Source organism: Onychomys torridus, chromosome 13 (genome assembly GCF_903995425.1).
Source record: "Onychomys torridus chromosome 13, mOncTor1.1, whole genome shotgun sequence".
NCBI classification, from domain to species: domain Eukaryota; kingdom Metazoa; phylum Chordata; class Mammalia; order Rodentia; family Cricetidae; genus Onychomys; species Onychomys torridus.
In genome coordinates, this window is record NC_050455.1 from 28512335 (window position 1) to 28533914 (window position 21580).

The 21580-nt window shown below is 46.7% G+C and overlaps 1 protein-coding gene across 1 annotated transcript in view; it reads left to right on the top strand.

Annotated features, from left to right (window-relative positions):
• Positions 1 to 21580, top strand: part of Arhgap26 (Rho GTPase activating protein 26) — a 384395-nt gene that overhangs the window by 102408 nt on the left and 260407 nt on the right. Inside the window, exons 2-8 of the mRNA XM_036205214.1 lie at positions 1828 to 1923; positions 3634 to 3695; positions 7784 to 7855; positions 14531 to 14632; positions 16387 to 16497; positions 19829 to 19933; positions 21355 to 21484. Coding sequence (XP_036061107.1) covers positions 1828 to 1923; positions 3634 to 3695; positions 7784 to 7855; positions 14531 to 14632; positions 16387 to 16497; positions 19829 to 19933; positions 21355 to 21484 — 678 coding nt within the window. The remainder of the gene's footprint in view (positions 1 to 1827; positions 1924 to 3633; positions 3696 to 7783; positions 7856 to 14530; positions 14633 to 16386; positions 16498 to 19828; positions 19934 to 21354; positions 21485 to 21580) is intronic.

The following is a 21580-nucleotide window of genomic DNA, read 5'->3' on the forward strand; positions in this document are numbered from 1 at the left end:
AAATTGGATCCTGTGTTCTCTTCCACCTCGCATGCCCAGCCTCCTATTTGTGTTGTAGAGCAGACTGCGTGGCCTAGGACCCATGCCCTCTGAGCTGTGGGAAGGAGGATCAGGAGCTAGTCAGTAGCATGAGATCCAGACTGCGAACAGCAGCTTCTCCTGAGCCGGGTGACCCTCTACTAACAGCTCTGGCTTGGCAGGGCCACTAGGGGCTAAGTTTGTAAATCATGCCTTCTCATCATTTGTTCAGCAAACTCTGAGCAGATCGCACTGCACATACCCGAAGAGACAAACCAAACACAATTAGTGATGAGAATCTTCACCCTTAAGGGCGAAAATGGGAGCTAAAGAAGGAAGCGCCGAGGGTCAAGGATCCTTTCAAAAAACAACTGTTTTGAAATTGCAATATAATTACCTCATTTTTCCTTCTCTCCCTCCCTTCAACACCTCCCATGTGCCCCACTTGTTTTCTCTCAAATTTATGCCCTCTTTTTCTTTAGTTATTGATACATACACCCTCACAAAAATTAAAAAATAAATCTATCATATGACCTTGGGCATATGCCTGAAAGACTCGACATCTCGGCCACGTTCATTGCTGCTCTATTCACAATACCGAGGGAATGGAAACAACCTAAATGACCTTCCACTGAGGGAAGGGAGGCTTCTATTTAGCCAGTCACGTTGATCCGGGAAGCCAGAACCTCCCATCTTATTAAATCCAGGCCTTGTTACCAGTTATGCCTCCTATTACCCTCCGCTGGGAGTTGGAACTTAATGCCATTTCCCCTTCAATGAGGGGAGCCTGGATAGATGGTAATTTGAATGATTAGCCTAATCTGCAGGAAGGCTGCGTGTGGAATTAAGTTAAGCACGCTGTACTGAGCAGCCTTGTCTGTCAGGCCACTTAAAGGTACCTTGGTGATTTTATGCCCTGAACAGAAGCTGAAGGCTCAGGAAGGATCATTGGCTTTTATTACTGTCTTAAAGGAAAGTTTAGTTTTTCAATTTGACAAGGGCCCCAGAGAGTTTTCATTATAGATATCATGTGTGGGGTTGGCTTCTTAAGAAAATCCCCATACAAAACCTTGCCAGGGCTTCATTCTTCTGGTGCTTATGGAAAATGGCTCAGATGGAAATTGGTCAAGCTATGGACTAATGAGAATGGGTCTGAGAGGGTCTGAGAACTTGGCCCTTGTCTGTCTTTAGCTGGAAGAGGAAGCTAGGTGTGCTCATGCCTTGAGACAGGGCAACAGAGGCTCTTCCTGCTTTCTCTTTTGGATCTACAGAATGTGTTACAGAGTCACACATGGGCAGCTGAATGAGCACATCGAAGGTTTGGTAGCATGTACCTGTAGGCTATGGGGACTCATGTTGCTTCTGATCCAGGCTTCCTCCTTGTTCTCCTGAAGTGGTGATATTCCCATGTGTTGCATGGAGATGATAGGTCTCAGTGTTTGGAGGAAGCAGACATAGGATTAAAAATTATATGTATGTATGTATGTATACATGCACCTCCATTGTGGTGCTGGGAATCAAACCCAGGGCTTGGGGTGCTAGGCTAGCACTTTACCAATGAATTGTGTCTTTATCCCATAGGATTTGAATTGTTAAAGCAATTGCAATAAAAATGTTTAGAGCAACTCAATACTTTATATGAAGTGTTATTATATAAAAAGGTATTTACTACTTTGAATGAACATTTCTTCTGTGAAATGGTCTCAGGAACAAACCTTGCTAAGTATATCTAGGAGGACTTAAAAAGGGAAACAACTAGGAAGGCCAATTTGATTTCATTAATTTCGGTTTTTCTCTTTTTCTTGTTAGATTTGTCTTCAGCAAAGCGGAAGTTTGCAGATTCCTTAAATGAATTTAAATTTCAGTGTATAGGAGATGCAGAAACAGATGATGAGATGTGTATAGGTAAGTCATGACCTCATGGAAGCTGGAAACATTGGCTGTTCCTTCCAGCAAGCCTTCTCCTGGCCTAAGAGGCCTGTTAGTAAGGGTGGAAACCCAGTGGGGAGTGGAAGGCACAGGTAGGGAGGTCAGGGCGGGGCTTCTCCTTGTGCTGCCCCCCTCCCTGTCCCGCTGCAGGAGGAGGTGGGAGCTCTGTGATGACGCTCCTGTCGGCCACTGTCCTTCAGGGTCCTGGTTGGTTTTGTGACACTCTCCTTTTTACCCTTAACCCAACCACAGTACTGAGAACCTAAGAGTGAGTTCAGATGATAAAGAGAATTGGGTCAAGGTTTCAGTGTTAGCTAATGGGCTGAGATGAGAATGGTGCTATGTTTTTGCTGACATTTTATTTTAAACTGAATTACCATGTCAGTGGAACTTATCTCAAGTTCTAGTTGTTTTTTTTTTTCTTTCTTTTAAAATTTCACAAATGTGATCTAGTGGCCTTCCATTTTGGCCTGGTGACAGTTGGCTGGAGCCATGTCACTGCCTGCAGAGTGGGAGCAGCTTAGTGGCTAGCTCCCTGTGTCCCCACCTCTCTCCTCTTTAGTCTCCTTACTGAGAGGTGGGGGGAAGCTCCTATATATCACCATGCCGCACCACCTCCCTCTCTACCGTCCCCTGCTCTCTTTCATAGGCAGCTCTGAGCACAGCACAGCACATTGCTGCAGGCAAGACTCATCACTTTGCTAGGGTTCATATTCTTCCTTCCTTCCTTCCTTCCTTCCTTCCTTCCTTCCTTCCTTCCTTCCTTCCTTCTTCTCTTCCTTTCTCCCTCCCTCCCTCCCTTCCTTCCTTCCTTTCTCTCTCTTTCTCTTCCTTCCTCCCCCCCCCCCTCTTCATTTTGGTTGATGCCATAAAGGGAGAAAGAACTAAGAAGACTTGGAGATGGGACTGTAGCCCAATGGTAGAGAATGTACTTAGTGTATGTGAGGCTCTGGGTTTGATTTCCAATACCAAAGAAATAAAAAGAACTGAGAAAGTTAAGGTTGCTCAGATGATTTTTTAATCCGTTGCCAAGCAGAACACGAGGATCTGTTTTGTATGAGCAAAGACATCTGGGAAGTAGCTGACAGCAATGAAAATGTGTCCTTGTAAGTCATGATGCTTTCCCAGTATTGCCCAAGTATCCCAATGACCGGGGGCTTCTTCACTAAGTGCCTGCTGCCTTCAAGAAAGACTCTGGCCAAGACATCTGAGTTTGACTGCGGTGCTGCAGGCTGCATTCTATTAATGAGTGGCTTCAGAACTCCGGGAGAAGGAACCCAAGGAGATGCCAGAGATGTGGCTTCTGTTGCTCACAGAACTATTTGTCTAGTTGTCATGCCAAAGAAAAGGTTGGCTTCTGATGCAGCCCAGCAACAAAGATTGAAGAGGTTGAATCCTGGACAGGAAATCCTTCAACTCCTTAGTGGAACTCTGCCCCTTCCAGCCTCAAGGCTGGGGGCCTGCCAGCATCTCATCAGTCCTGGGAACTCTCAGGAAGAGGCGGCCCTTTTCCTTGGAGAAATCCTCTAGCCGGGTGTTCCAGGTGCAGTTAACCCACATTTCTGGGTCATCCTGTCTTTAGTGGTTGACTTTGGGCATCTGTGTGCATAAGGAATTTAAATCTGTAAGTTGCTTTTACTCACCCATCATTCTGCTTTCAGTTCATGGCTTCCTTCTTTCTTCCAGCGAGATCTTTGCAAGAATTTGCCACTGTCCTCAGGAATCTTGAAGATGAGCGGAGTCGCATGGTGAGTATCCTTGGTACTCTTGGTCCCCGACGGTCTATGTGCATTAAGAGAGCAAAGAATTTGCTGTCAGAAATCCAGGTTTAAGTTGAGACTGCCTCTGGAGTACTCTGAGTCTGTGAACCTTTGCAGAATTTGAAGCTTTCTGTGAATGTTAAAGAATTACTGGTGCATAACGTTGGAAGAGTATCATCGTTCTCACGATTCACTGTGGGTCTGGGGAGATCATTCAGTCAGTAAGGCACTTGCTGCATAAGCTTGAGGACCTGAGTTCAGATCCCCAGCACCCAAGTAGCAAGCAGGGTTCAGTGGTGCAGGCCTGTAATCCCTAGGGTTTGCTGGCTAGTCAGTCTGTCCAAATTGGTGAGTTCCAGGTTCAGTAGAAGACTCTCTCAAAAAGTAAGGTGGCAAAGTGGACGAATAACTGAGGGATGACATTAATGTCAACCTTTGGCACACATGCACACACACAGAAGCATGTACACACACACACACACACACACACACACACACACACACACACGTACACACACACACATGCACTCATGCACACTTGACTTTAGGGTGGTGCTTTTGACTGAGTTAACTTTCAGGAACCTAGCTGAACAAGGAAGCATGTGTCCCAGTCTTCTTCTACATGCCTTCTTAAACCCATCCAGTGGCCATTTGAGGGAAGGCATCGCCGCTTCACTCTAACCCCAAGGCACCTGCCGCAGAGCTGGCAGTCAGAAAATGCAACCTGGCAAAGGAATGTGACTGTGGGAGCTCCTCAGAGAGAGACTCTGCAAATTCAAGGAGCCCATGCTAACCTCTAGCTTCCAAAACAGTGCTTTCAAACCAGCATCTGCTGTGAAGTCTTTCAGTGTGAATGGGTGGGGTTCCTCTGCAGTGCACCCCCCCCCCCCCAGGTAGTGTTCTGATCAGAAGCCCCCAGCAGGCTTCACACTAGCTTGTACCTGGGGTCAGGGTAGGGGCTCATCTCCAGGTAGGCGGTGACAGAAGGATGCCCAAATTGGAGCATTTTTTTGGAGCGTTTTCCTTCTCTTTCTGTAGCAGTTGCTGATAGCCTGAGCTCTCAGTTACCAAGGCATGGTATAGCCAGAGCCTGACCTGTCCTCTATAGCTCTTGTGATAACTCTGACGTCCTGTCTGTGTAGTAGAATATTCTTTTAAGTGTGTTACTTTGTTTATTTTGCATTTGTTTAACTCTGTGAAGCTGTGTTACTGTGCAGGAGAAAGGATAGGTGGGGCTGGCAGGCAGAGAGAATGTATAGAAGGAGAAATCTGGGAGGGGAGAGGAGAAAAGAGATGGAGGAGGAGGAGGAGGAAGAGGAGGAGGAGGACTAGAAGCAGCAGCAACAGTAGTAGTGGTAGCCAGAGAAGGAGGAGGACATCAGGGGCCAGCCATCCAGCTACACAGCAAACCACAGAGTAAGATTATGTTTTACTGAAGTAAGAGAATGGGAAAAGCCCAGAGGCCAAAGGTAGCTGGGATAATTTAAAGTTAAAGAAGACTGGCAAGAAACTAAGCCAAGCTGAGGCTGGACATTCATAAGTAATAAGACTCTGTGTGTGATTTATCTGGGAGCTGGGTGGCAGGCCTCCCAAAGGAGTAAAATACCACCACCAACACATCTGTGTCATCCCATCTTCCAGATGAAGATACTAAGGTTTACAGGGGCCAAGTTGCCTGTCCCGGCTCACATGGTTAATAAGTTGTGCTGTTTCGATTCAAACCCAAATTGGCATTACAGCGGAAGATATGGGGATTTCTGTAAAGCTCTCAGGAGTGCAGAAGCCCCCCCCCCCAAAGCCCTCCCTCTTCTGACTCCTGACTGCTGTTCTCTTGAACCGGAATTGCAGTCAGTGACAGTGGCAGGTGTGGTGGTGGGTAGAAGGAGGCGAAAGCTTGAGTGTGCTCATGCTGGTTCCTGAGAAAGGGAAATGGTTCTTGTGAGTCTGATTCAGGGTCATGTCAATATTTGGGGGTAGGGGCTGTGGTAAGCAAATCACCATGAATACCCTGCAAATTGCTGTGGCCTGTGGTAGGGGAACAATGACTGGATTATACTTTTTTCAACTTGCCTCTGCAATTTTATTATTACTCCCTGCTGTCTGCCTCTGAGTATCTGGCCGTCACAAGCCTCTTCCCGCCCTGCTCACCCTGGGACAGCTTTATCATCAGTTCAGCTCAGTGCAGCAATGCTGTACCCTTTTGGAGGAGCCATGGTTCTCTGGGATATTTGGCCATCCATTGTGTTTTCTGAACATTTAGTTCATTCCTCGGATTCTCCATTTACCACATGTGTCTGGACAATTACTGCAGGCATCTGTGTGGCTAGTAAATGGGAGTTCCTTGAGGGCAGAGAATGGCCTCTGTGCTTTACCATCAGTACAGTTACTCCTGACTGTTTGCAATCTCTCTTTTGACAGATGAGAACGCAGGTCTTGTAGAGACTGATAGTGCTAATAGGATCGGGATGAGGGCTGGTTGTCCTGCCTCCCATGGGAGCACCTGAGTGCTAGCATATTCCAGATCTCCTTAGGGCTAGCATCTCGGCATGGGTGCCCGCTAGGATAACTTGAGGGACTTCACAAACACTGATGTCGGGAATCAGGACCAAAGATTGAGTTATTGGTCTAACGCATGGCCTGGCTACCAGGGTTTGTAAAAGCTCCCCTGGGAATTCTCCTGTGAGCTGAGGTTGAAAGCCACTCATTGACTGACTCAGCACACCTTTGTGAACTTCAGAAACTTGCAGTTGACTTATGGGAAAGACCCATGTAAACCAATTAGACAATACCAGTTAGCAATAAAGATCAGATAACTTCAATACTGTTGCTACACTGCAGTGTTAAAATGTACTGTACAGAGGTAAGTGCTTTCAAAATTAAGAAACAGGCAAGGCAAATGAGAGTAAATATAGACCCGCCCTTTTCTATCCCTCATATTGTCCAGGCAATTCTTTACTAATCGGTCAAGAGTCTCTGGTATTTACTGTGTTGTTGCCATGTGAAGGGCATGCATATGATTTAGAGAACATAATGCTTTGTTGAAGTAAGATTCCTGAAGTAAATTAGTTGAGAGGAGAGTGAGCAATGAGTAAAGATCGTAAAATATTTCACTGCTTTAGAAAAGACTATAGAATCTTAGAGCCAGAGTAGTTCAGCCCCCTCATTTTTGTTGGATTAGGAAATTAGAGTCCAGAGAATTTAAATGTTTTGTTCATGGCCACACACTTGGCAGCTTGTCAAGAAGTCATCCATTCACTCATTTGGTCATTCAGAAGTGTCTGAGCCTCTGTTTCTGATTTCTTCTGTGCTTCGGGAATACTGGGGATGAGTGAGTGTTTTCAGGGGTGGTGTCTGTGTCAGTAGAGAGTACTGAGCCAGAAAACTACCTTGCCTGTGTGTTTTGAAAGGCTGGGTTTATGGACAGCTTCTCTGAATTACAGTTTTGGAGGTCTCCACAGAGAAGTGGCATTTAAACTGAAACTTTATTATAATCTGTACAAGAGCATCCGAGGGAAAGGACAGAGACAAAAGTCCCAAGGTAGGACAGATTTGGTGCATTTGAGGTCCACTGGTATGGCAGTGAATCAGAGTGTGGGAACAGATGATCGAGCCCTGTACAGTGCAGTTGGGAGGCAGCCAGTGGTCAGGAGGCAGAGGTCCCTGCCCCAGTTAATTCCCTGAGGAACTCATCATGCTTGAAAGTTTTTTTCGATAGATGTTCTAAGGTGTTTTGGATTTTAACTGAGACTCACTGTTGACTATGCCTGTAGCTTGGGTGAATGCTGAACTTACGTCACTTGAAGCTTGAAACTTAGACTGCCTCTGTTACCAGGTCCCTATAACCATAAGTGGTTGCCTACCTTTTAGATTCACTTCTTTTAGAGCTCAGAAGGCTGAGGTTTAGAGGACTGTAAGTCCCAGGCTGTCGTGGAGTTTCCGAGCAGATTCTCCTTGAAGGGGCTGTTACACAATGGCACCCGGACTGTACTGCTACTCGGCTTTTATCTGAGTGTCTGTGGAAGAGCTGCTGTACTTCATGACTAATCTTGCCTTTGCCGTCTGCTTCTCTTCATCAGATTGAGAATGCCAGTGAGGTGCTCATCACACCCCTGGAGAAGTTTCGAAAGGAGCAGATCGGGGCTGCCAGGGTGAGGAGTTTGCGGACTTGGTTCTTCTTGTGCTTTAGGGTGGAATCTGAAGACTGCTGCACTTCCCCCAGTTCCAGCACATCCTCCCAGACAAGGCCGCAGCCCAGCTCCTCTGCATTTGCAAGTGGCTGAAGTGCAGCCCCCTGTGGCCACCATCGGCAGCCACCCCACTGTTTTATTACCTGATTGTTTGGTGCTAATTCATAAACTACTCAAGGTAGAGGCGCTGCCTCTGTGTGTTGGTGGCTGTGCGCCTGGACATTTGGCTGACTGGTTGGTCTACTCATCTTTTGTGTAATTGTGAGTGTGGAAGAGGACCAAAATTGCATTTAAGCAGTTATGAACTAGGCCTTGGGGACACAGAGACTTCTCATAAGTCTCATTAAACAAAGTACATTATAGTCTGATGATGGTTTCCCCTCCCCCAACTCCTCCCAGATTCTCCCCATATCGCCACCCACTCAAATTACAACTTTTTCTTTGTCATTAAAAAACAGACAGCTAAAAAACAAAACAACCCCCCTAAACCCCAAAACAAATAAACCAGAATAGGACAAAATAAACAAGAGGGAAAAAAAAAAACAAAGAAAAAGCATTAGAAACACACACATACACATACACACACACACACACACACACACACACACACTCACACACACTTGCACACTTAGAAATCCCATAAAACCTCAAAATCAGAAACCTTAATATATAAACAACTTCTAAGGCAAAAAACAAAACAAAACAAAACAAAAAGACTAGGGCTGGAGAGATGGCTCAGTGGTTAAGAACATGTATTGGACCCGAGTTCAATTCCCAGCACCCACATCAGGCAGCTTACAACTGCTTATAACTCCAGAATCAGGGGATGGCCCTAATCTTAGATACATGCACAGATATGGACAAACACACATGTACACATAAATAAATAATAATAAAATATTTTTAAAAAATGACCAGACAAAGCATTATGAGACAAAACCCCTCCAGAAGTACCATGGAGCTTCTTTTGTGTTGTCCATCTACTGTTGTGCACGTCCCTGACCTTGAATGTGGTGGTTTGTATTCCCAGTGAGAGTATGTCGGGGCAAACTAAGTTTTGTAGTGTGTTACCAGAAGAGGGCAGAGGGAAGCCTGTTCCCATGCCTTAAGTCACTAGCTAAACTAGCTGGCTTGATTTCCAGCAGTGTTAGAGGTCCCCTGCAGGGGAGATGTTTTTATCCTAACCAATGGCCACAAAAGGCTGTCTGCCCCACATTTTCCTGGTATTCTAGAACTGTGATGAATTCAAACACAGCCCCTTGAACCGTCTACAGGGGAGGTGGGGATATTGAGGCAATGCCACACTTACTGTAGATTTTGTGATGAAAACTGACCTAGAAAAGTCATCTAAAAGTGAGCTTCTTCCTCTCCCTGTAGCCTCCCTGACTTCTGGTTCCTCCCTCCAGCTTTCTAGAAATAGACATGCCTACTGAAAGGGATGATACTTGGTCAAGGCTTTAGAGGATGCTTGGCCTTAGTTTGAAGGGAAGACCATGGGAGGATTTTTTTTTTTTCCCTAGTGTACAGCGGATTTGTACCCATTTACATTTAGGAAGAAAGAAGTATGCATTGGTTTTGTTTCACAGATGAGGGAACATAGAATTTGAAGTCTTGTTCTCCTAAAACTCTTATCCACGACTGAACGTCTCTGTGATATTTGAGAATATATGGCCAGCGAACTCTCAGTGGTTCAGGGAGCAGCCTTCTCTTGAGTGGCCTGGGCCTGTATTTCCTGTGTCCAGACACCCATGGCAGAGGCTCCTATCAAGCTGTGGCAAGGCGGAGCTGACCTGCCCAGTCATCTTTACATTGGCTGCTTCTCCTGGAAAGCACAGACACCCTCCCACGCTGGGGTCCTTCTCTGTGTTGTTTTGGGAGTTACCATAGTTGCTGGGGAGGAGCAGCACAGTGATCCTGTGACAGGAACATGCACCCTTGCCTACAGGTGGGATGTGTGTCACTGTTCTAAGCTTCCCCAGGCATGCTGAGTCTGGTAGTCAGCAAAGCATTAATGATTCATTTTGGTGTCTGGGCTGCTTTCTCATCCCTCCTCCTTTGTCATGTCTTGTTTTCTTTCCCAGTGTATGTCCCTCTCTACCATTCCACCCACCCACACATTTGTATCGTAGTACTGGGTGAATTTAAGAGGAAACCAAGCTGAAAGGCAACCCAGGGAGGCACCTCAGAGACGCCCCAGGAGCCAGCAGGGCTCTTCACCTGTTTGGGTGGCCAGGAGCTTGTTCCCGAACTCTGCCTATTTGATGCTAAAATTATTATTTTTTCCTCTGTTGCCTCTCTTCTCTGCTGCTGCTTTGGTTGCTATAACAACCTGTTGCACAGGGGGCCATGTGAAAGCTGCCAGGAAGGGGAATTACCTTAGATTCTTTTTGTGGTTGTGATTGAACACCCTGACAGAAGCAGCTTAAGGGGGAAAGGGCTGATTTCAGCTCACAGTCCCAGGAAAGAGTGTACCGTGAGTCACAGTGAGAAGAGCCTCAGGCAGCTGTGGTCCCATCACATGAGTGCCTGCTTCTCCTCGGGTCCTCTCTCTGTACGATGCAGGATCCTAGTCTGACTGCTGCGTCCCTCAGTTAACACAATCAAGATAATCCGCCATAGGTGTGTGGAAGCCTGCCTTCCAGGTGATTCCGGGGTTTTGTCAAATTGACAACTAGCACCAACCTAACAGGGCCCTGGGGTATTCTTGTGTTAGAGGCCGCTCAGGAATAAAGTGTGACGTCAGATCTTGACATAACTGTGGCCCTAGGTTTATGTTTCTGAAGTGAGCAAGTTGACTTCTTCTGCACAGGAGGTGGAGTGGTGGTAATGCTGTGCTCTGTAATGAAAGTAGAATCTGACAGTGGTGGTTAAGAGTGGGTCTAGAGCTTGGCTGCTTGTTCCAAATTTTACTTCTGCAACTTGCCTGTGAACTTGGGAGGTTTCCAAACCCCCACATCCCTATTTCTTCATCTTTAAAAGGGGATAATAAAACTTTACACCATAGCGTCCCTAAGAATCAGTGAGTGCATTCATATAAGGAGCTTAAAGTAGTGTGTGTCCTATAGCTGTTTGAACAGAAGGACAGAGCTTGTCATGTAGTCATTCATCTGTGGTTCTGACTTTGGTACACATAAATCATTAAGAGTACACGAGAAGGTGGCTCAGTGGATAAGTGTGCATTTTGCTTTTGCAGAGGACCCGAGTTTCATTCTAGGACCCATATTGGGCTGCTCACAACTGCCTATAATTCCTGCTCCAGGGTATCTGATGCCCTCCTCTGGCCTCTAAGGGCACATATTCACATGTATAAACCCATATACAGATACACACACATATATACATAGTTAAAAATAAAAACAAGCATAAAATAATATATGCGAGAGCTCAGCACTATACTCTGCAATTAGGGTTAGTGGATGACAAGCAGATATGGTTGTCCTGGCTGAGAGGAAGGCATGAGACACAAAGCTAAATGTATAATTCCAAATTGTGGTATGTGCTTAGGGAAGGTTACCTTCATGGAGCTGAGTCTTGCAAGTCAAATGTTGCATTTGATGAAAAGGAAGTGGTTGCCAATGACAAATACCTTATCACCATCAGCACTACCACCACGTCACCGTTTCCATCGTTACTGTCACCATCACCAGTGACAATAGCAACAGCAGCACCCCCACTATCACCAGCCTCATCACCACCATTATTGCAGTTATCACCATTACCACCATTGTCTCAGGGTTTCCATTGCTGGGATAAAGCACCATGACCAAAAGCAACTTGAGGAGGAAAGGGTTTGGTCACCTTACACTTCAGAGGATGTCACCCAAGGAAGTCAGGGAAGGAACTCGAGGCAGGAGTCTGGAGGCAGGAACTGAAACAGAAGCCGTGGAAAAACACTGCTTACTGGCTTGCTCCGCACGGCTTTCCCGCCTTGCTTTCTTATAGCACCTAGGATCACCAGCTCAGGAGTGGCACCACCCCCCACAGTGACCTTGGCCCTTCGCATCAATCATCAATCAAGAAAATGTTCTACAGGCCAATACGGGGGGCATTTATCAATTGAGGTTCTCTCTTCACCAGTGGCTCCAGCTCGTGTCAACTTGACATAAAATTTGTCAGCACAACCGTTATCATCTTTACCACCATTACCACCACTATACCACCATTACCACAAGCACCACTACCATTGCTGACAATGACGACCACCCCCAGCACCATGGGGACGACTACCAGTACTCCAGTGGCCTCTATCACCACCGTGATCACACCACCATTACCATTGGCGCCACAATTATCATCTCTCATCATTCTTACCGTCACTGAAGGGCACGGAGTGCTGTTCATGTGCTACGTCATGAGTCACGTCGCTAAGTGCCGTATGTAGTTTAACTCATTGAATCCAAGTAACTGTGCGAAGAGCAAGGGTTCTTATTTTATGGAAGAGCTGTGAGCTGGAGGGTGAAACTCGAACAGTCATCTCATCCAGTCACCCTGTGTTTGTAGAGGAGAAGGTTGAGTCTTGGCAAATGACGGCAGTAAAAGGGACTGGAGAGATAGCTTAGCAGTTGAGAGGGCGTGGGTGTTCTCCCAGAGGACCCAAGTTCAGTTCCCAGCGCCCACATCAGGCAGTTCACATCAGCCTGGAACTCCAGGTCCAGGACATTCAGCTGCTGCTTTCTGGCTTCCAAGGGCGCCTGCACTCATGCACATACCCTCCACAGACACATAGAGATGCACATAATAAAACACACTATCGTTTAAAGACAGAAAGGAGAGAGCTACCAGCTGAGCACCAGCACCTATCTCCCCATGCTTTACTGACTCTGGGTGCAGTGGGACCACCTGTCTCAGACTCCTAGCATCGTGTGATTGACTGTACCCCGGAACTCAGCCAGAAGAAAGCCCTTCCTCCTGTAGTTGCTCTGGTCAGGTATTGTGTGATAGCACTGAGACAGGGCACTGGTATACTGTACGGGCTTGCCCTGCAGAGGCCTTGTGCTGCCTTAGCACAGAGGCAACTGCTTTTTCTCTCCTTCCTTCTCTCTACTACCTTCTCTAATTACGACTATCCAGTGACCATGCACTCTGGAGGCTCCAGTCGCCTGTAGGGGACAAAATGCCAGTGACTCATGCCTCCAGCCTTTCTTAACCTTTGACTAGTGGCACTGCCTGGCCCGAGGGCGCTCTGAGGGGTTGTTGGCTACTAGGGTAGTGAGAGTAGATATGTGTGAACATTGAGTGGAGTTGGACTCCAGCTCCAAGCTTAAGGATCACTAGAGAAGAGTTGCTTGCCTGGACCTTTCTCAGACTTGGAGGGGCAATATTTCTATGAGCCTTCTCTTCACTCATGCTCGTTTCCTTCATGGTTTGAGGATGAGGAGGCTTTTAAGCCACACTCAGATTTGTAGGATTGGATTCATGCCTGCTAAGTGTGTATATGATCATTCCCTGCTCTCGGTGAGGCTTAGGAGCTAGCTGTTGACTGGAGAAATGCTGGAGCTTGGTAGGACTTCTTGGCTCAGAGTGGTCTGCCCTAGCATGTCAGCACTGTGGCTTTCTTTTCTGGGAGCTCCCCTCTACCTCCTCAAGTGTTCACCAGGGCTCAGTTTACAGCTCTCCCCACCGAGGCCTTTCCTGAGTACTCTCTGTCCTTTTTTCTTTCCTTCTTTCCTTTTTTTTTTAAGCTCTTGCAGTAGTCTGTAATTATACTGCTTATTCGTTTCCTGGTTAATTGTGTTTCTCTTTCCACTAGAATGCTCCCATCACGAGAGGAGGAATCACTGACCCCAGTAGCGCCCAGGACAGAGTGATTGCTAGTCATGAATCTGTTAGATGAATAGAAAGATGCCGTCTTTGTCTGGCTGGAAACACCTTTCTCTTACAGGCTTGAGAGTTGCACAGAATATCTCCTTTGGGCCCCAGATGGTCCAGATCAGACTGACACACTGAGTTTGTGGGCCTGAGCATTCGTGTTGGACTCAAGAGGCTTCCTAGCCCTGCCCACAGTGGTGTGGAGAGCAAGGAGACTGCCTGTGACCGTGTCTCAAGTGGGCAGATCGTGGGCTTTAAAGGCAGAGAGTGTTAGCTTGATGTCAGCTTTGTCATTCTCTATGACATTTTGCAAGTTGGCTTCTTTCTGAGTTTTCTTACCTGTAAAATGGGGACTAAAAATAGAACCTTGGTGACTCAAGAACTTGGTGGGAGAGCACAGGTTGATATGTATATTATTAAATTATTTTTCATTTTTAGACAGTAATTTAAGCTAATAAAAACTTCTCAACAAAAGGAAAGAATGTCCATGTCTCATCTCCTTGACTCATGTTTACATGGTGACACCAAGTTTGTACCACGATGTCACTGCTTTCCAGTCTGCCATAATCCAGGCTTTCCTATGACGAGTAATGCTTCCTGGGTATCCCTCCCGTGCTGTCGTCATCTCAAGCCCCGTGTGTGGGCAGCAGCGATGCTTGTGCTTTTGTTTTGAGGGTGGCCTGCCCTGGATGGGCATTATCTAAAGAGCAGAAGCATCATCATGTCGGGTAGAGGGTATGGTGAACTGTGAGCACACCAAGGTCCTGAGGGGTCCAGCTATTTCACTCCTGTAACCTCTTACTCTTTCTCCCCTTGCCCGTGCCCCAGGAAGCCAAAAAGAAGTATGACAAAGAGACAGAGAAGTATTGTGGCATCTTAGAAAAGCATTTGAATCTGTCTTCTAAAAAGAAGGAGTCTCAGCTGCAGGAGGTAAGAAACCACAGCACTCCCACAGTGTTTTTGCATGGCGCTGGGCATATATATGGATATGCTGCTTGCTGTTTGTGAACCAATGCCCAGATTGGAGGAGACCTGAGAAATGGGCTCATCCTGAAGTCTCCTCCAGGGTCATGCCCTCCTGCACCCCGCTTCCCTGCTCTGTAAACTGCTAGTGGCAGAGGGGCAGCGCTGCCCACTGCCTTCTGCACGGCTGTGCCTGTCTCTGGGTATGTCTCTTCATTTCCAGCTATGATCTGCTTGCTGCTTCTCTCCCCCTTGGCCTTAATGCTGCGTTTTTGCTCATAGTGACTTACAAGACTGGCATCTGAATACTTGGGTTATCCTTCCTTAGCTATAACTTGTAATTGTTTCAACATAGCATTTGATACTTATCTTTTTCTCTTTTTAGTTTTAGTGATATCTTACTGTCATATATGTGTTTTGAATGTTGTTAATCTTTTTAAATAAAATATTCTTTGATTAAGCATGTTGGCAGAAACCTGTAATGCCAGCACGTGGTAGGCCCAGGAAGGAGGATTATGAGTTCAAGGCCAGCCTGGGCAACATAGAGAGATCCTGTCTCAAAAAACAAGGGTTGTGGGTATAGTCTTAATGGCAGCGTGTAAGGCCGTGCATGGTTTGACCCCAGCACCACCCATTACAAAAAAGAAAAAAATCCTCTGACCTGCTTGCTCCTGGTTTTCTTGGATTTGAATTTAAAAGAACATTACTGGAAGTTATTTTAAAACGTAGTTAATTTGGAAAGTCAGTGTGGCACGCATGGAGCTGCCACCATTTTCCCTGTTCTTGTTGCTTTTCCTTTTGAGTCCATACATCCATTGTAAGGGAAGAGCTTACAAGGGCAGCAGTGTGGGATTCTGCTGCCATCTAGTGGATGGTGATGATATTTTAAAAAGTAGTGTGTTCTTCAATGGCTGTGAAGTTTGCACCCAAAATAATATTTGTTTCTTCAACTAATATTCACCGGATACTTCTATGGATGTCTGTTCAGGATATGGGTGTTTTGTGGGAGTGAAACAAAGGATCTGCTCTTGTGGAACTTAGAGTTCTGGAGAATATCTCCTTCAAGAAACACAAAATAATTGCTCGGTAGGTCAAGTTAGAGGGTATGCATGTGTGCACGTGCGTGCACATGTCTCTCTCTCTCTCTCTCTCTCTCTCTCTCTCTCTCTCTGTGTGTGTGTGTGTGTGTGTGTGTGTGTGTGTGTGTGTGTGTGTGTGTATGTGTATCCATAGACTAATGTTTGGCATAGTGTTCAGTAACTTACCATTTTTCTTTGGTATCGTGCTATTTGGTTTCTTTTAAAAATTCATGACCATTGGGTGACAGCTATGTGGCTTGATCTGTTTGTGGGTCCCTGGCAGCAGGACCAGGACTTATCCCAGGTGCATGAACTGGCTTTTTGGAGCCCATTCCCTGTGGTGGGATACCTTGCTCAGCCTTGATACAATGGGGAGAGGCTAGGCTCTCCTTCAACTTGGTATGCCAGACTTTGTTGACTACTATGGGAGGCCTTACCCACTCTGAGGAGTGGATGGGGATAGAATGGGATGGAGGTGAGGAAGCGGGAGAAGGGGAGGGAGGGGAGACTGGGGTTGGTATGTAAAATGGAAAAAAAAATTAATAAATAAATATATTTAAAAAAAATTCACCACCATATATTTTCTCCTCGTTTAGTTTATTCCTTAGGTGATAACTCTGTTAAATTTTGTCTTGTTTGCAGGCAGACAGCCAAGTGGACCTGGTCCGGCAGCATTTCTATGAAGTGTCCCTGGAGTATGTCTTTAAGGTGCAGGAAGTCCAAGAGAGGAAGATGTTTGAGTTTGTGGAGCCTGTGAGTAGCTGCTTACTTTCGCCTGAACCACCCAGCACATGATGGTGGTACTGCTGCCCCAGACACAGGGGAATGTGGAGCTGCCCCAGCCCAGCAGGGAGAGCCCTGCCACTTGGGTTCTCTGGTCTCTTGCCAGCATGGGAGCTGTTTTAGACAACTCAGTGATGGAGACATACAGTCAGCATCAGCTCCTGCCTCTGGCCGCCTGCTGTTACACGATTTGATCTACAGGGGGCAAGTGTGAGTGGGATTCCAGGGGGCACGGCTCACGGCTCACGTCTTGCCTGGAAATGGTCAATGGCTAGCAATTGTGCTTTGTTGCACTCCTCCGTTCATCCAGACTCGGGAGTAATTCTGGGAAGCAGTGGAGGGTGCACTGTAGTGTTCTCACCCTGTGCTGGGCTTCAGAGCCCTTCTGCCCCAGTCAGGTTCTGCGGGAGGCTCTTCCACAGGGTGATTTCGCACAGTAGATTTGTCACAGGCAGAGCAGCACAGAGGGTCTGCTGAGGGGACTGTGATGATGGAGTCCAGACTGGGCCAGTGTCCCACTGGGCAGGAAAGAGTGCCATGTGGGGAAAAGTCTGACCTGGTGGTTGTACCATCCTTGTTAGGATTCCGTTCAGCTGTGATGCTACTGTGGCACCTGAGCATGGGCTCCACATTAGGAAGACTTTATGGAAACATGGAGGTTGGGAAAGAGATAGAGGAAGGGTCAGGGGAGGGCTTGGGATGGGGGAGAAGAATGGACTTTGTCAAAATGTGTTCATGTAGGAAGAGTTTTAAAAAATATTTAGCCGTAAGAAAGACCTTTCTAAATTTAAAAAATTGTGTTCTTAAGCAGAAAATTCTTGCTTTTGGTGGGTATTATCCCTATTACTAGGTGAGACCTTGCATAAGGTTGCATCTAAGTGTTTCTTCATTGGAAAAATAGGGATAAAACCAACCTGTACCCTCGCAGATGTTTTGAGAATTGAATCACGTGATGAAGATAAAGGTGTGAAAGCATGGGCTTACTTCATTTTGTACAATGGAGTTTCAACAGCACTGTGCAGAAGACTCCCCTATAGGGAGTAACTAGGGGACTCCCCCTAGGGGCTCCCTAACATGCAGATGACAGGCCCTCCCCTTAAATGTTAGATTGGGATAGAACAGGACAATTGGAATTTCTACCACTTGGAGAGCTGGAATGTCATCTGATTGATTACAGGCAGAAAGGAAGCTACAAGAATCCACTGAATGAGGTTTTTGGGTACACAGGTGTTGGTTGCTAAGCATGTAGGTTCCCTGGAAGGCTAACCTACATACATATCAACCATGTTAACTTGTTTCTTAGAAAATAACCCTAAGTGCCAGTATATGTATGTAATTGGCCTCTAGAAAAATAAGCACAGGAGGTGGAGATGTAGCTCAGTTGATAAAGTGATTGCCTAGAATACATAGGCCCTAGGTTTGATCCCTAGCACTGCAGAGGCCAGATGTGATGGCACACACCTGTAATTCTAGCACTTTGGAGGTAGAAGCTAGAGGATCAGAAGTTCACATTCACACTCAGTTATATAGTGAGGTCCCATTCACACTCAGTTATATAGTGAGGACCAAGGAAGGAAAGTTGGACTTCTGAGATCTAAACCATTTGTCCTCCCTCCCTCCCTCCCTCCCTCCCTCCCTCCCTCCCTCCCTCCCTCCCTCTCTTCCTTCCACTCACCCATCTGTTATGTGTGCCTGAAGCCTTTATCTTCTTGTTGAGACATCTCATGTTCTAGAGATGTGGGTTGTAGATGCTGACACCTTGACTTCATGAAGCTGAAACCACGTTCCATCTGTGCTCTGAGTGCTGCCTATTTCCCGACCTCCCATGAGAATATAAAGGGACAGAGCAGAGGGAGGTCCAGCTACCATTTTAGTATAGTGTTGGTTTTATATGACCGTCTGAAGTTGTTAGGGACAGAGTACAGGTCCTAGTAGCTGTAAATGTAGGTTTGCTGATCCATCCTATACCAATTATAGCAAAGGTAATTAACTGTGAAGAGGTTTATTCAGTGTGGCCACATTGGGAAAAGGAACAAAGGAGTTCTAGTGAACCTGCCTCCCCACATCCAGGGGCACAAGTGACTCTTCCTAGAATATACTCATTCCTGCCATTGTGCTCACACTGGTACAAAGTTCTGTGATAGGTCGGGCTGGGCATGTGGTTTATCCTGTTGGTAGCACCCTCCTCTGGTGCTAATCACTCCTGTGAGAAGTGGTACAAAGCACAGGGGGAAACCCTTCCCAGGCCTCAGTAGAGCTGCCCCTCTGCAAAGTGGAGTGGGTGAAAATGAGTACAGATGTGCTCCTGGAGTGTCTGAGAAGCTAACTACAACAGCACAAAGGAAAACAGATGCACTTCTGACTAGTGGGTGGTGGTGGGGTCTGCAGGTTACCATGGACCACTCAGCAAACAGCGGTGACCGCACAGAGCACAACGTCTTCCCCGCCTTGCTCTCCCTCTGACTGTAGCTCCTTCTTCATGTCAGAACTGTGAATGCAGGCCACCTGGGGAGGACTTAGGAAGGGGCTGGGAGGTTCATGTGCCAGTTTTGTGAAGAAGTACACGGGAACATGGGTGGTGGGGCATAGGCAGTTGTTGAGAACACATTCTGTGAGACACAGGTGTTCTCACCACTTTGTGTGGCATAGACTAGACCATGAGTGCACTCACCTGTTAGCCTTAGGGGATTGAAACAAGTCAAGGGACCTAGCATCACTGAAGCTGGGGAGGTGTGTGGTTGCTTAATAAAGGGGCTTTTAGTATTTACTGCGGGGAAGTTGAAGGAAGCCCAGAAATGCCCCTTGGTGGAAATCTATTCTGGGTGGCTTTCTATGATTTGTCTTTGAGGCTAGAGTACAGGCTCAGAGCTCACCAGCTTCCTCAGTGCCTTCTGAGTCCATGTGACAACCTGGTGTTTTTAATGTTGAGCAGCTAAGGTGCAGCTTCAGCCTGGAGTTCTGAAGAGGTGATGTTCCTAGGCGATGGTAAGCATTGGTGCCGAGGAGAACAGGTTTCAGATCCTGGCTGACACTCACCACCAAGTAGGGGGCCTTAGCCTCCGGAGGTGCCTCCTCATTATTTAAGTGGGTCCTATTAGCACCTCAGTCCTAGGTGGTGTGAGCATTCAGTGATACAGGGCGTGGGAGGACACAGCATTCCGCCCACAGAGGTGCTCAATGTGTGTTAGTTGTCCTCATTCCTACCTGTTTGCTTCCCAGACAGCGTTGGAAACTCAGATCCTGCTACTTTTTCTCTCCTTGGCCGGCCCCTGTGACCTCTGCATTTCTTCCCCCTCTACAGCTACTGGCCTTCCTACAAGGACTCTTCACTTTCTATCACCATGGTTATGAGTTGGCCAAGGATTTTGGTGACTTTAAGACACAGTTGACCATCAGCATACAAAATGTGAGTGGGGGCCGGGACCAGAGAGGGAAACAGGAGAGGATGTGTTTGCTCCTGAGTTCTCCTCGTACATGGGAATGAGGTGCGTGAGGTGGGTTCCTGGCTGGGTTTAGAGGACAGTGGGGAGCTGATGTTTCTAGAAGATGGCCCAAGTCTAGGCATCATTTCTGTTCCTGGAAGTGTTGCTGCTGGTTTTGTGTTTTTCACAGCAGTGTCAGGATTTCCTTTGGCAGTGGAAATCCCAGCTTAGCCCAGCCCAGCCTTGATGCTGCCTGTGCAAGCAGCTGCCTGGCCGCCTGAGGCCTTACGTAAGTGTTCAGGGGTGGCAACTCAAATGGTGTGCTCTTGCTAGGCTCTTAGCAAGACTGACAGGACATCTAAGTCAGTACCATTCAAATGCAGCTGCGTCTGTGGCTTAAACCTGGGACCTTTGGGTGTGCAGAGTTGTTTAGGGTATTTGGGACATAAGTCAGAGGGAAAGCTCTCCTCTCACTTTGGGATTGGCTACAGGTCCCAAGGTACTCCTGTGAAGGAACTAGATCCAGGTATTTCTGCATCACTTGTCCTGCATGGGCTTCAGAAGTTTGGATCTTACATGGTGGTTCTTTGTTGACTTGGAGAACTAAGAAGTCAAGTCATGTCAGAAATGGTTTCACTAAGCATGGTTGCATATATATATATATATATATATATATATATATATATATATATATATATATATGAATTCTAAGGATGAAACACAAGTCCTCATACATGCTAGGTAAGCTGCACACCAGTCCCAGGGTTCTTCTGAAGGCAGGCTTTAAAATAGAGATTCATGGGCAGTAAGTAACTAACTCAGTGCCTCTCAGAGGCTGAGCCTGGAGGGTGGTGGGCCATTGGGCCATGATGCAGATGCAGCTGGAGGCTTTAGGCTATGCCTCGGGGGTTCTGAGTGGGCCTGAGTAGAAGCCCAGGGTTTTAGACTGCTCTGGGTGAGGGGATGACCTAGAAAGCCAGCAGCACCCCTTTTAGGAGAGTGCCACCTGTGAGCCATGAGCAAGCTACATTTCTTGCAACTGGAATGGTGAGGCCCATAATCCTAAAGATGTGCAAGTAGTTATGCTGTTCTGGAATGCTTATTTAAACACCCTCTCCTGGTCCGAGAGTTGCCACTCTTGAGTAGTTAGGCTGGGTGTTCACGTTTCCTAGGTGATCTTGGTGGTTGCTAGAGTTTGAGTAGTTTCAGGTATGGGACTGTAAGGCAAAGATGTAATTTTTCAAGTGGATATTTGCACATTTCCTAGACCATTGAATGCCCGTATTTGCTTTTAGATTTAAGGTGTCTGTTTAGGCTGATCTTCTGAATTATTAAGGGATTTCGTTTTTTTTTTTTTTTTTTTTTTCTGCATTTGGTCACTTGAGCAAAATTCCTTTCATTCCAGACAAGAAACCGCTTTGAAGGAACCAGGTCTGAAGTGGAATCGCTGATGAAGAAGATGAAGGAAAATCCCCTCGAGCACAAGACCATCAGCCCCTACACCATGGAAGGGTACCTCTATGTGCAGGAGAAACGTAAGTGCACCGATGGCAGGGTGGGGCGCACTCACAGCCTTGGGCAGGTATTGCTTCTGGAGGTGTGTGCAGAGTCTTTCCACCTCCCCATGGTAT